The 16,043-nt window shown below is 33.2% G+C and overlaps 1 protein-coding gene across 1 annotated transcript in view; it reads right to left on the reverse strand.

The window, feature by feature from the left end:
* LOC127721340 (lithostathine-2-like) overlaps positions 1 to 16,043 on the reverse strand; it is a 128,502-nt gene that overhangs the window by 76,881 nt on the left and 35,578 nt on the right. The window contains exon 3 of the mRNA XM_052228095.1: positions 4,870 to 4,961. Within this exon, the coding sequence (XP_052084055.1) occupies positions 4,870 to 4,961 (92 nt within the window). The remainder of the gene's footprint in view (positions 1 to 4,869; positions 4,962 to 16,043) is intronic.

The raw sequence follows: 16,043 nt of genomic DNA on the forward strand, positions 1-16,043 counted from the left end.
TACCATAAAATATTGGATGTGAAATACCTGAACGTATAAGATGTCTACATGTTGATTTATATTTACGAATTATTTATAACCCATTTTCCTAATTATTGCAAATGCTCAAGCGTAATCAATTGATAAGGAAATAAACTGAGTATTTTTTAAGGATATTTCTGCTGCCAAAAAAAAAGCAAATTAGCAAATAAATATACTGCAAGTGAAAGAAAGTTACTGTATAGACTTTAACTCCATCTTTTCTTAATTAGACAGGGTTCCACATCTTTTTTGAAATGCTTGTATTTATAGCTGACTATGGGCTTTGATCATTGTTGAAGGCCGTACGGTGACCTATAGTTATTAATTTCTGTGTCATTTGGACTCTTGTGGAGAGTTGTGTCATTGGCAATCATACCACATCTTCTTATTTTTATATTGTATTGTTCTAATAATTATGAATCAAATATCAAGTTTGAAATTGTCCCGGTTAACACAGCGTTGACAGAATGATTCTATACGTATTTAAATAATCGGTTATAATATTGGGATCGCGTATACACGTCTTTTTTAAAATCTTATTTCTGCATGTTTGTATTTTAAAAAAGTGTATATAATTTGCTGCATCTTTTCATCCTCACCATTTCCGGCGCTATTCGAGGTATTGCGCACAAAACCCATTTTATTTGTCAGGTTCACACACGTGCACGTGACACAACTCTGCAATTTTATTTTTAAAATTTCCTGTCTCGATCGCTTTCCCTTTTCTTTAACTACACGACAAAGCATAATATAATGTTTGCTGGAGATTTTAAGTAAAAAAGGAAATAATTTCTTGTACCATTATTTGTTGAATATCCACATGCACGACTCCCAAAAAATAAGAAAACTGCATCTGCATATTATCTTGAGAATTTTTATGGCTGTAATAAGGTCAAAAGAAGAACCCGCATATGAATTTTAGCAAAGTAAAACAGATCGGAGTTTTTGATATAACTTGTCCCTGTATATAATGCAAATGAATTGCAGTTTTGTTAATATAATATGAAAATAAGGAGATGTGGTATGATTGCAAATGAGACAACTATCTGCCATAGTTTAAGGTAGATCGGGTGTCTTTTTCTGAGCGTCCGTTCTGATCATGTTGCAAAAATACTTTTTTGTTTTAAAAATATTTTACCAAGTATCATTTAATATACAACAAAATACCTAAAACTTGAAATTTAAAGATTGAACTATAAAAAAATTAAGTGTCGTAAAGTATATTTAATAAGGCCCGTGACCCCTATTTTTATATGATATTTCGGAGTTATTAATGAAAAGCAATTTTCTCATCGAATTTTAGCCAATTCTATCGTTTAATGTTTCCGCAATAAGGAAAACTTAAGTTTCCCCTATATTAACAATATAAAATAACCCAAATTTCGTTAATTTCAATGTGTTATTACGAAAAAAACAAGGTCCGTGATCCCCAGTTTTTATATTGAAATTTGAAATTACATTGACCCAGAAGTCTTTTACAGAAGTTTAAGAAAAATTTATCGTCCAACATTTAGACACGTACCCCAGCTACCTTAAATGATGAGGATGTAAGCAATTATTATAGGCAACCATACGGCCTTCAACAATGAGAAAAATCCATATCGTATAGTCGGTTATAAAAAGCCCCGACATTGTAGACCTTATTTTCTTCACCCCTACCCCTTCTTCCCCTACCTTATACTACTGCTGAATGATACACAAAAGCAAACAAAAGAAAACATATTTCGCTATCCCTTCGAAATTGGAATTTGATAAAGAAAAAATAACACGTTCTATTTTTATCATACATGTGTAGTTTCAGTTTCAACCATGGTTCTAAATTTAGATTTTACTTTCCCCAAAAATTGCGGACGGAATAGAAGACACCTGTTTATTTTTCTGCACCTTGAAAACTGAGATTTGGATGACATATATTTTACTTATTCTGAGATAAATGTAATAGTGCTCAATTCTTAGTTTCTGAGTGTGTAATGTTTTGTGGACGGAATCTGATGTTTTTTTTTTTTTTTTGCCGTTGGCTTTTTCTTCGCCTTCGGCTTATAAATGTTCATTATGTTGTACTAGTTGTCGATTACCCCTTAGTATCTTTTATACTTTTTACATAAATAATAAAATATAAAACATCATAAAATTTTCAATTGTATAAAAACGGACATGCCAACGTCTTTCTTGTTCAACACACAAATTCACATGCAATATAATTATTCGTTACCTACAATTTTACGCTACACTGTGAATTTCATTCAAAACTATGGTTTTTCAAAAAATATTGTTGGGTCAATTCTGGTTTGATTTTAATTAATTTGATACGAATAGAAGCAGAATCGTCACTGGTTTATTTGTTTATTTGGTTATAATTTTGTTGTTTATGCGTTTTTACCTTCTGTTGAAAAAAAACACGAGTCGTCCATTGTGTACCTGCTCCTGCGTGTCTAAAACAGTGGTAATAAAGTCAGACTAACTCACAATAGGATACTCAGATTTCTGATTGGAGTCATTTTAATAATTTCTTTGAAGTTTTGAGATAGCACATGAATACTTGTTTGGATTCATGATAGACCGCACGAAGTCATTTTTCTTTCATGTGCCCATTTTTCCTTTCTTGGAGTAGGGGAGATAACCCGCGTAACTAACGACGCACGTTTTTTATCCTAAATTCCGCTAGAGGCGTGCAATTACGTACACTTCGCCTTAACAGAACGTTGTTTCATAATGTGGTTTTGTGGTTTTCTCATATACCACATAATGATTCTTAGAATAGTTGATTCTCATTGTGTTCTTTAGTGGTCGCTAGAATTGGTCGCTATCTTGAGTCTGGTATAAAATCATGATGATTTGCAATTCGAGCATTCAAATCCCCAATTACCAGAAGTCATATGACTTTTTCGTGCAGAAATTTATAGTAAATCTGTCTTTAAACGGCGATTTCTCATAAAATATAAATCAGAAATACAGGCCCGAAACTAAATTTTACAAAATATTTAGTTAGATTCTATTAGGCTGACCCCGGCCGGGTCAAACCAAAGACTTTAAAATTGGTATATGCTGCTTCTCCACTAGGCACACATCATTAAGGAGTAAGAGCAAAGACTGGTTAGCTCGGAGTCAGAATAATGTGTCCGGTTAAGGTGACATGTCTTCCTGCGGACTGTTACCTTGTGAACTAGCACGTTAAAAATCCGGCTCAGCGTGTCGGTCTAGTACAAAGCAGGGCCTAATTTCATATTTCATTAATATGTTCTCGTCCTGAATATGCATAATAATTTGCCGCTGGACATTAAACAGTCATCCATCATCATCATCATCTATTGGCCTGTAGAGATTATTTTAACAGGCCTGACAGCTTTTTTTATAAGCCTCGGCTGGTGGGCCTGTGGTTGAGCGCGAAGACTGAGATTCTAATATCTATTGGCCTGTAGAGATGATTTTTAACGCCTGACAGCATTTTTACAGGCTTCGGCAGGTGAGCTTGTGGTTGAGCGCGAAGAATGAGATTCTATTGGCCTGTAGAGATGATTTTTACAGGCCTGATAGCATTTTTACAAGCCTCGGCTGGTGAGCCTATGGTTGAGCGCGAAGACTGTTCCGGTCTTAATAAGAACGTTAAAGAGGTGTTTTGATAAGTACCAAATATGACCCCTATTTCAGCTAAAATTTCAAATATGAATTTAATAGCTATTATCATTTTAAACCACATCATAATCAAAACAATGTCAAGCTTGAAAAAATGTATTTTATTGAATGTATGCATCAGCGTTATTTTTATGATGTCACATTAGAATTGACATCAATTTTCCACTTATTAAAAAACCAGGCCAATTTCCACTGGTTTCAGTACTGTAAAAATACATAGCATCCGTTGACAAAGATCTTGTAATGATTTGATTTTATAACAAATAACATATCTAACTTGAATATTTGGTGTGAGGAAGCCTGCACTTATCTTTCCTATGCCCAAATTTGGTTATCTTCCGTACGATTTTAACAATGAAGTTTCACCCAAATCTCTCTTTTTTGGCCTCTTTTGGCTATAAATGTCAACGTTTCAATAGACAACATTGTTCTATTTCACTTTTATATCACATCTCTTAATGAAATAATGAACTTGATATTGGGGACCAAAATGAGGCCCTAATCTTCATGAGATGAATGATTTGTTTGCACATTTATTTCGCTTATTAGTAGTGAATCGTCTGTATTTGTTAAAAAGAATACGAAGATGTTTTAATTTAAAGTTTGATATGTTTTTAGTAAATTTTTTCAAAACATTATACAAATTATCCATCTGAATTTATACCATATGTCTAAATACATCAAAAGAGATCCGTGTGTTTTTAACAGATTTAACCTGGATATAAGTAGAACTTGTCACTATCAATTAATTACTTGGAGACTATTTTTCTTTTCCTTTTGTTAATTTTCCTTTCTTTATGACAATGTTCTATTTGCTTTTTCGTATGGTATGTAATAGAATAATTTTTCAGTGGATTTGATATGCTCCTGTTAGCACTGACGTATAGGAACATTTCTCAGTGGATTTAATATGCTCCTATTAGCCCTAACGTATATGATTTCAATGAAATTCAATGTAACAACTTCAAAGCCGTAAATAGTCTTTTGCAAGGATGCCTGGATGTAGATATATTTTACGTTTTCACGACATGTATTTCTGGTAGGAAATGGTGACACTATCAGATGAGAAAATTACTTTCTGGCGAGAACATCTTATAAATCTGATTTATTTTTTATAAGAATTTTAATCAGATCAAATTGAACTGAAAAAATCAGATCAAATTGAACTGAAAATATAACTTGTCACAATGTTCACTTTAATTCACATATACTCACCCTGGCCTCACCTTGGGTTTTACTATCCGCAGAAAAATAATAACAAAATTTGTTCTGTTCAGAACGCATTGGCCTCCAGCCTGCTCTGCATTCTGAAATTAAAAAAAATAAATTAAATTAGAAACTATCAGACTTAATATTAATTCATACTCCCCCGAGTATATACGACGACCAAGTTAAACTTTGTTTTTTTATTTAAGGTGGTATCATACACCTTGACTAAAATTTATGGAACGCCACAGCTGTCTCATGTGGTACTCTGATATTACATTATGTATTATTATTATTACTTGATGATATTTTGTCTTTACATAATATGGTTTTGACATTACGTAATGATGTTCTGATATTACTAAATATGGAATAGTCATTACTTAATGATATTTCGATATTACATGATATGGTTTCGTATGGACTTGATATAGTTTTGTCATTACTCGATGTGGTTTCATCATTATTTAATGTGGTTATGTTATTAGGCAATGGGGTTTTAACATTACTTGATGTGGATGTGGCTTAACGTAATGTAGTTGTTTTATTACATGATGTGGTTTTGTTATTTCGTAATGATGATTTGCCAATTCCTTATATGGCTTTAAAATTACATAATGATGTTTCAAAATTTGACGATTTTACACTACATGATGTGTTCGTTCCAGTATTTGATGTGGTCCTGTCATTCTTTGATGTGGTTATCACATTACTTGATGAGGTAAAACCACGTGACTATTTGGGAAAAACTAGTTCTATTTTTAAAACCGATTTCCATGTTTTATTTGCCTAGGATGAGTGTGGCAATCCATCGAGTTAGATTTCAAATTAAAGTTCAAATTAAAGTTCGGGTTACTGTTCGAATTAAACTTCGAGTTAGTCTTCGATTCATAATTATAACTAAAGTTTGGGTTAGCATTGAGTTTCGAGATGAACTTCGGGTTTGAGTTACTTTTTGAGGTAGAGTTCGAGTTAGACTTCGAATTTGAGTCTCATTTAGATAAAGATTTCGAGTTGAAATTGGAGTTATCTAATATGAGTTCGTATTTAAATTTCTATCGCGGATCAAGGGTTTTTGCTCGGGCTTACGAAAAAAGGATAAGGGTTATGCGTACAAAAAATAAACAATGTTACAGTATACAAAACACCACATAAAAAACGAAATAAAGTTAGATGTGGTGTGATTGCAAATGAGACAACTATCCACCAGAGTTTTAATGTAGTGGATTTGAGCAATTATAGGCACCCGTAACTAATAATTAAACAACTTACGAAAAACAAATATGACACACTTGAAACAACGACAACCATTGAATTACAGGCTCCTGACTTTGGACAGGCACATAAAGAATGTGCACGTGGCATTTAAACATGTCTGTGAGCGCTAAACCATAACCCTACCATGGGTGAATAGTGTAACAGCACAACACAAGAATAAACTGTAAAAATCAGATGCAATTAGCTTAAAACTATAGATCGGTATGACTGGGCAATATAAATCAATCAAAATCCTGGGGTGATCTCGGGTGCTCCAGAAGAGTAAGCAGATCCTGCTCAGCGTGTGGCACCCGTCGTGTTATTCGTGAAAGTACAAACCCAGTGATTTGGTCTAATTCGGTACGTCACGTTCGAGGAAAAGAGGACGGGGTTGTGGTTAAGACAACTGGAACATATCCTTCGTCACATGTGAAACAGACATTCCAAAAAGTTCTGGTTTTTTTTTAAATTTTGTGCGAGGTATATCAGAGAATGGAATTTATAAAAATATCTATTAAAAGATTGATATTCGTATATGTTCAAATGATAATACACGCTAAAAAAACGGAGAATTCTTATTTTATAGAAGTGATGCTTTGTCGCTTAGTCCGATCCCCCCATTTCCTTGTAACTTTAGTGTGAGTTGATTTAAAGTGTCTCATTTGTTGACAATAAAGAACAAATCATTTGATGTGTGTCCAGCCTGCGATATTAATGTCGCGGAAGTTAAACACAACAAACATATATTCCTTTGTCGGTGTCTTCGTCATTTAGATCGTTAGGTTACTCGTTTGAATTGTTTTTACATTTGTCATTTCTGGACCTGTTATAGCTTACTATGCGGTATGGGTTTTTGCTCATTGTTGAAGACCATACAGTGACATATAGTTGTTAACTGCTACATCATTTGGTATGTGGTGGAGAGTTGTCTCGTTGGTAATCATAACACATCTTCTTATTTTTATTACCAAATTAAACTATTTTGTCATGATAAATTTGTAAACCTCCATGAATTGTTATAAAACTTGTATAGGACTCAGTAGTTAATCTTCTATATCGAGATAAAGCATGTACAGAAAAACATTTTTTTTTAATTTTGTATTATTACCGATAAATGGGCGTTTTACAGTCAACATTACACTTTTACAATGTGAGCAGCAATCTCAGGCGAGACACAGAGTTCCGTGGAATTCTTCACGAATTTATTGTAATACTGCTTCCATTTGAGAACTAAGGGAAAAAACGACAGGAACAAGTGGTTTGGGGATATCCCCCTTATGTCCGAAATATTGATATCTTTCTTGTACTTTTTTTCCTAATTTTTGTCTGCCGTTCCCCTTTTTCATACCAAATAACTCTGAACAACAACTCGAACTTTGATTTGAACTTTAACTCAATGGATAGCGACACTCATCCGAAGCACATTAAACAAACGACATATGGAAATCGGTCTAAAAAAAGAAGTATTTTTTTCCATAATGGTCACGTGGCTTTACCTCATCAAGTAATGTGGTAACCACAGGATCACATCAAAAACAGGAACAAACACTCCATGTTGTGTAAAATCGTCAAATTTTGAATTATCATTATGTAATTTTAAAGGCATATGAAGAATTAGCAAATCATCATTATGAAATAACAAAACCACATCATGTAGTGAAACAAATACTTAATTAACGTTAAGCCACATACACATCAAGTAATGTTAAAACTACATTGTTTAATGACACAACCACATTAAATAATGATGAAATCACATCGAGTTATGACAAAACCATATTAAGTAATGAAAAAACCATATCACGTAAAATCGAAATATCATTAAGTAATGACTATTCCATATTGAGTTATATCAAAACATCATTACGTAATGTCAAAACCATATCATGTAAAGACAAAATATCATCAAGTAATAATAAAACAACATAACGAAATATCAGAGTACCACATGAGAGTAAAGACAGCTGTGGCGTTCCATAAAAATTAATTTGGCTCGTTTAATTTTCATAAAATTTTGACAAAATATTTACTTTGACCCTTTGAAAAAAAATATAAAAATTTCAAAAAACTTGAACCACACACTTTATCGGAAAAATTTCATGGGATATATAGCAGTTTGACAAACACTAATTTTGATCATTGGGAAGCTTAATATTTCCTTAACAAAAGAACGTGATTTTAATCACCCATCCTCTGTAACCACATAAATTTTTTTGGCACACATAGTCACTGATCTCTCTGAAAATGGGCTTAAATGAAAATCCTAATAGCCAAGTTAGAAAAAAAATACCAACCGATATATATATATTGGTTGGTAACCATGGTAACAGGGGAGAAGTTGGGATTTTTGAAAAAAATACAATATTTGGTGTAGTGCTGTGAACTTATGAGGCTGCATTTATTAAAAGGAAACACAAGAACAATCAATTTTAGTCTTCTTTTTATCAAAAATCCAAAAAAAAAATATGGGGAATCCACCTGGAATGTGTGAAATTAATTTCTAAAATATTATCATTGTGCAATATTCCTTACTAAACGAATGAACTCCCTTTGGTCTATTTCGAACTCTTCAGTGCAGAGGTAAAAAAGTGTTCAGTGAAAATAATAAACTTGTCCGCCATTCCATCTAAAGCTTCGCACCAAATCTACTAATGTATTCATTCTCTTTAAATCTGAATTTGACGAATACGTTAGATCATACAATCTAGACAAAGAATACACTACAGTCTGAGTGTTTCAAAATTTAATCTAAAGAACAGAGATTTGTTTTCTTCAAAAAAACAAAACATTTTTATGATATTTTTAACCCTTTCCTCCATGAAATTTTTTTTTTTACACACCTGTTTCGCATAGGATTTTTCAATAAAATGTTGAAAATAAGCTTACTTTAATGAAATATTGACTGTGCCTTTAATAGACCAGTTAAATATATATAATTTTGGTCAGTTATATATCAAAATAAGAAATTTATTTTCTGGTAATTTTTTTTCATATATTTTGTTGCCATGGTAACAATTTTATAGATATAAATACGAAAATACGCTAAAATTAGGGTAGCCACTTGTAACAGCAGTTACATCTTATGGAAACCATGATATGTTTGACTGTCTATGAATAAGCTGAGTGTTAACCCTTTTTTTATGTGAAAACGTCCCAATTTTTTTCCATAGCAATAGATTTATTTCCCTAGCAACAAAGTAAATTGTGATGAAATTAAAAAAAAATTTAGAAAAATTCATGTTTGTTGACTCTTATATTATGTGAATAGGAAACATAAAGGGATGTTTTATCATAATATGTTTCCATAGCAACAGTTTCCATCCAGAGCAACCATGGGAAATTTTCTTTATAATATGCAAATTGAACAACAGTCCATAAAAAAAACCATTTTTAAAAAAATGTATCATTTCATTCACTGGAAAAACTTTACTTCTTGCAACCAAATGATGTCTTTAAAAAATAAGCTTCTACAAAAAAAAGGGCAACAGTGGCTTAGTGGTCTAAGTAGTTGAACATCTGTAACACTAGCTTATCAACACTGAGGTTGTGAGTTTAAATCAGGCAGGAGGCAGGTACGCTCGACTCCAATCTTAATTGACTAGGATTGTCAGTATTTCTGGTGGTTCTCTTTTGGCACTCTGGCTTACTCCACCAATTAAATTTGACTGCCATGAAATAGCACAATAGAATAAATGAATTCAATATAAATTTGTTTTTTAATCCAATATTTTACTGTTCAAAGTCAAATGGAAAATGGCAGTCCATGTTGCTGATGATAGTGTTCAAAGCAGGATTCTCTGCATAAATGAATGTTACAGTTCGAGCAGCCATATACAGTTTCTTTTCGTTTCTTTTCTCCCTGCTTGGTGCACCATTTGCATCTTCTTTTTGTCCTGTTCAAACGAACACTCACATGGTTATTGTTAGGTTGTTGATTAACGATTCTCCTGTTCCTTTTGGTGAAATTCCCAATCAGTTGCTTGGCAATGTCGATGCGAAAATCAAACAAGGAATAGCGCTTCTTCCTTGGTTGATAACCAACAGATTCATTCATAACAGTGAACGCATTAGTAATGCATAAGTTAATAATGTAAAAAAACAAATATTTCCACCATTTCTTTGCTGGTCTGCCTACAGGTGTTTTAGCACGGAGCTGATTGTTTCTGTCTACACCTCCCATGTAATTGTGATAACCTTCAACAGGGGGTGATCTGTTTATTTCAATCCTAGTGCCATTTTTCAGTCTTCTAAAGGTTGAGCCTTCACCTGTTGGATTAGAGTTGGTTGACAGGAAATGCACCTGAAAAGAAGTTTGTTAATTGTTCAGAATAGCATCAATAAAGTACAATAACAGACCAAGTAACTGGAAAACAATTCTTAATTGCTGTTCTTCATTTTTAAATGACAACAAGACCTTTAACTTTGAGCAACAAATCCTGTAAATAAATATGTCATTTTTTAATCTTATCTGTCAAAAAGGTTTTTTTAGGTTCATTTTCCTGTTTCACAAATAGATATGAAACTAAAAACCCATTAGTATGATCTGTAAAATAAGTAAGATTTAAATTAATTCTTATTTTATTTAAATCATTTTATTGATAAATTTTCCTCATATGTCACTAAAACATTTACATCAATAGTACCGCTTAAGTCGACGCTAGGGGCCGTCTTGGCCCTGTTGTAGGGTATGAATGATTCGTTCATTGTTGAAGACCCTACATCAACTGTCAAGATGAAGAACAGGAATAAAAGCCCTGTTCATTGATAATTTTCAATGTATTGTGTGCGATTTTGTCCCATGTACATTTACTCCATATCCTTTCATTTTTTCTACATATTATTTTCTGTTTACTTATTTTTTTCTTATCTTGCCACACAGTTGCTACCAGATTGCCATTCTGGCGGGCAATACTCTCCCCTCGAGCCATCCTGGGGGGATCTGTTATGTCTTCTGAAAGACCAACTGCTGTGCATTTTATTGTACCACATCCATAAATGCCATTTCTTTCTAAACATCTAAACAATGGTACTGATGTAAAGTATCTGAAAATAAATATGAAAAAAGTATAATTTGTGTTTCTATGATTTATCTTTTCCAAAAATCAGGTCGATCAACTATAACACAAGAGATTAAAAATTTGTTTTAAAACCTCTATCCCAAATCCCTGTTCTATTCATAATTTTGTTTGTATTTTTTTTAAGCCCATGTTTATCTCCTTGTTTATTTACTATCTAGGTTTTCTCATATTTTATTAATTGTTTTTGACATTTGACGAATGTTCACAACATCTCATTGTAGGCATCAGTACAACACTCATGGTCAGTATTCTGTTAATTTGCATTATTCAAGGTGTAAGTAATATACACTTTAGATTCATTATTGTTTTTCCTATTTTAATGTAATTAAGAAATTACCTATCCATATATATATGGTGTCCTTTCCATTTGAGGTCCTTGCATAGCAGTTTCACCACTTTTTCCCCTAGTTTAGGCCCATTGTTTGGATCGTCCTTGCCCATGTATACATTGAATTGATGACAGTATCCAGATGTTGAATCAGCCCGCATCCAAACTTTCATGCCTCTTTTGATTGGTTTTCCTGACAAAAAAAATTATCATTTCACATTCTATTTCAATTTTTTCTTCAGGTCTATAAAGAAAATATGTTAAAATAAGAAGATGTGGTATAATTGCCAATGAGACAACTCTCCACCTTGGACCAAATGACATAGATGTTAACAACTATAGGTCACCGATGATTGCCTTCAATAATGAGCAAAACTATACCGCATATTCAGCTATAAAGGCCAAAAATTGATATTTGTTTTCAAGAATGTTGAGAGATCTAACTAAAATATGATTTTGCAGATGTTTCAAATGAAAAAGGCGACAGTCATCTTAGAATGTCAATTGTTTGTTTATATTGAAATTAGCAGAAATAAAATCAAATGACAATATATTTACAAGTGAAAGAGAGGGGAAAGATACCACAGGGATATTCAAACTCAAAAGTCGAAAATAAAGGAATGAAATTTATGCAACCAGATAGAAAAACATTTTTTTCTGCTCTTTGGTCGGGTTGTTGTCTCTTTGACACATTCCCCATTATCAATTTTACTTAGACCTCCAATGTAAAAGAAGAATAAGGATTGTATTCAATTGTGTACAAATAATAAAATTACCTGGCATGTACTGTTTAATTGAAAATCTTCCCTTGTATGTCACCATTGCTTCATCCACTGTTTGATTCTGTTTTGGTTTGTAATGGTCTTTGAAAGTATGATCTACCATGTTGATGATTGGTCTAACTTTATGTAGTTTGTCGAAACCTTCAGTGTCCCTTGGTACTGCTGTTTGATTGTTATTGACATGAATATACTGATATAGTTTTGAGAATCTGTTAAATTAGAATTAATACTCAGGTTTATTGCAAGAAAGAGCTGTGGCATTTAGGTATTGAGTGCGTTCAATAATCCAGTTATTATGTATTTAATATTTGAAATAAACTTTGTTTGTCCTGGTATTCAATATATAAATAAATTTCAAAACTGAAGGTCCCGTAGGCCAAGCTCAAAAGATGATGTGCCAAATTTGGGACTTAAATACATGTATCAATATGCAGCCCAATCCCGGGCATTAAACATGTTGAATACCATGGGGGTTGGAACTCCCCCTTTTTTTTTTACAATCAATGCATTTGAATAGGGACATATAGTTGGACCCGCCCCCCCCCCCCCCCCCCCTTTTATAAATGGCTGGATCAGCCCGTGTTTTGGATATGTGTACATTATTTTACCCCTTATAAAACCAGCACTTGCCTCAAAAATTATCAACATAACCCTCAAACCCTCTCTCTGTCTTTAGAATATCCATAGAAGATTTTAAAGAAAAAGTTGAGATTGATGGAGGACAGTTTCATTATAAGACATGAAACATACACCAATCTCAATATTTATGATAACATTTTGTTTACCTCTTCCCAATGCTGGTCATTTTCTGAAGTCTGTTCAGCATACAAGTTTTCACATTTATAACATTTTAAAAGGTCCATTCCTAGAATACCTTCTAATTTCCCTAGTTTTGTGAATATAATTTCATGTTGAAATTTATTGTTGCCTATTTTAATTTCACATACAGCTTGTCCTTTAATTTTCATGTCATTGCCATCAGCTGCAGATAGAGTCGATTCAACTCTGGACAGACCTGATGTCCCTAAATCTACTGTTTTAATTAAATTTTCAGATAATATAGTGACTGGGGAACCAGTGTCTATTAACATATCTATTTTAATTTTATTAATTTCTACAGGCACATAAAGACTAGGATATTTATCAGCTCTAGAAGTATCAATATCATTTGCATGATTACTTTTTAAATTGTCAATTTCATTTTCAGGCCTCACTTTCAAAGAAATGGCTGATTCGAGGGCCTTCGAACCAGCCAATTCTATTCCCCCTTAGCCTGTAATCTGGCTATCTCGTCTTTGAGTTTGGTCATTTCGTCATCTTTTTGTTTAAAACATCTAGAGCTGATATGGCCAGTCTTGCCACAATATTCACATTTAATTTCAGCTCTTTTTCTGAAATTTTTGTTTCCAGATCTAAATTTGCTATTTGTTTCTTCTTTTCTAGGAGAATTTTGATTTTCTTTTATGCCTAATTCCTCCTTAACAGTTTTTTTGTTATCTGTTCATTTAGGTTTAGACTTTGTTCATATTGAAGTTTAGAGTCATCTTTGTCAATTGCATGAGTGTGATAAGTGACTTCATCAGAAAAATAAGGTTTTTTAATCTGATCAAGAGGTCCCTCTACAGGCTCATATTCTATGGCAAAAGAAATGGCTTGTTCTAAAGTCTTTGGCTTACTCAATAATTGAATGTATCTCTTGAAATGATTATTCCCTATACCCTCAATAAATTGATCAATGACTGTTCCCTCAATAGAAATAGGATCCCATTTAGGAAATGCTTGGGATGCTAATCGGCGCAAGGCATGTCCATAATCAGATACAGACTCATCTTTCCTTTTTTTACGATTTTTAAATTCATATTTGTGTGCGGTTTCTCGTTCTAAGGGGTTAAACCGTTGACTCAGCATATGTTTCAAGAAAGCATAATCATTCAATTGGTATGGGTTCAGTTCACTAACAATTCTTTGAGCTACTCCCCTTAAACTCATAACTAATTGCTGAGCACTTTCATATTGATCCCAACCATTCCAACTAGCTACTTTTTCAAACTGTATTATATAGTCTACCCAGTCAGTATTTCTACCATCAAAGGTGTCTGGCTCCTTTTGTTTTCTGCTCACCCGTGGAGGGTTATTTTGCATTGGACCCATCATATTTGGATAAAATTGGGAGGCCATCATATTTTGATGAACTCCATATACATGGGGGTTAATATTTGGTCCTATATTTTCCATAGGTCTATGCGGTTGCATAAAATTCATGGGTTGGGGTTGTCTTGGCAAGGTATTAACCATTGACATATTCATGATATTAGGAGTATAAGGATTCAGATTAGATTGATTCGGATTGATGAAAGCAGGTCCCATATTCACACTTGAGACAGGTGCATTAGCACTCGATATTGGTACATGAGAGTAGTAAGGTACCCCCATATCAAGTGAACTATAAGGGCCGCCACCCGCCGGTGTAAAACACTCTGACATGGTAACAATGTATCATTCCTTGGATATGTTTGACCATATTGCATAACTCCAGGAAATGATTCCTGAGTTATCCCCCTTCTCTCACTAAAGTTTGAAGGAACAACTTGTGAATCATATGTAGGCATATAAGAAAAGGTCCCTTGCACATTGGGATAAATATCATGTCTAGACTGAGGTTCTGAAGGTTTTAGACCCACTGCAAACTATATATTTGATTATTTATACTTCCAAACATGTCTAGATTAGATAAAGCTCTGCTTATCTCCCTTTGATCATTTTTCTGTATTGCACTGGGCATTGCTTGGGGAACATTTATGCTACTAGTATACATCTTATCAAAAACACTTGGAGTAATACTTGATGTTACAATAGGCTGAGCAATTTTAGTTTGTACTTTAGGTTAATTGGAAGCCATTTGGTAATCATATGGAGTAGATGAAAACATGTTCTCTTTTCTGACAAAAGCACTTTCAATAGATCCATACTGCTCTGGTGATATGCTGGTTTGAGTACTAATTTCATTCTTATTTGAAGAGAATTTCTCATTTACTCTTTCCGTTACAAAGGGTCTTTCTCTATCAAAAGAATATTTTTCTCTTTTAGGACTAGGTAAGTTCAATAAAGGGAAACACTCATCTGAAAAACTGACTTGTTTAACGGGTTCTTTAACAGACATAAAATTCCCTTCCTCCCCATGAACCTTTATTTCTTTCATAATTCTTGGTTTCCATTCTTTACTCATAGACTCTGTGACTATAGTAACTTTAGGACTAGCCTCCCTTTCATAGGAAGGAGGGTCTGAGATCTCATAACGACTTGACATACTAAAACGAGGGTGAAAGGTACTCCCTTCAGAATCAGAACTCTCATATCCCCTTTCTAAATTTCCTCTTAAAGAAAAAGGACTATTTTCCCTATCAGACATACTAAAGGAAATATTTAACTAAATTAAATTACATCAACAAAAAAAATATATTTTTGAGAAAAATTTTTGAAACAAAACTAATACAGACAAGAAATGTATCCTGGTCACGGCACCATTTGTAGCAGGAGGGGTCAACGACAATTCAACAATGCCATAATATTGGCCTCATGGGACATGTAGTAGTAGTACTTCGCTTAGGTTCGATCAGCAGGATACATTCTATCTATATAGGTCTTGCGTTTCAGTGTTTCACAAATTTAACTAAACAAGAATTTTCCCAATATAATATTTATTATACCAATAACATTAGTAAAGTTCAATAAATTGCA

The sequence above is a fragment of the Mytilus californianus genome, unplaced genomic scaffold (genome assembly GCF_021869535.1).
Source record: "Mytilus californianus isolate M0D057914Y unplaced genomic scaffold, xbMytCali1.0.p SCAF_12, whole genome shotgun sequence".
Lineage (NCBI taxonomy): Eukaryota > Metazoa > Mollusca > Bivalvia > Mytilida > Mytilidae > Mytilus > Mytilus californianus.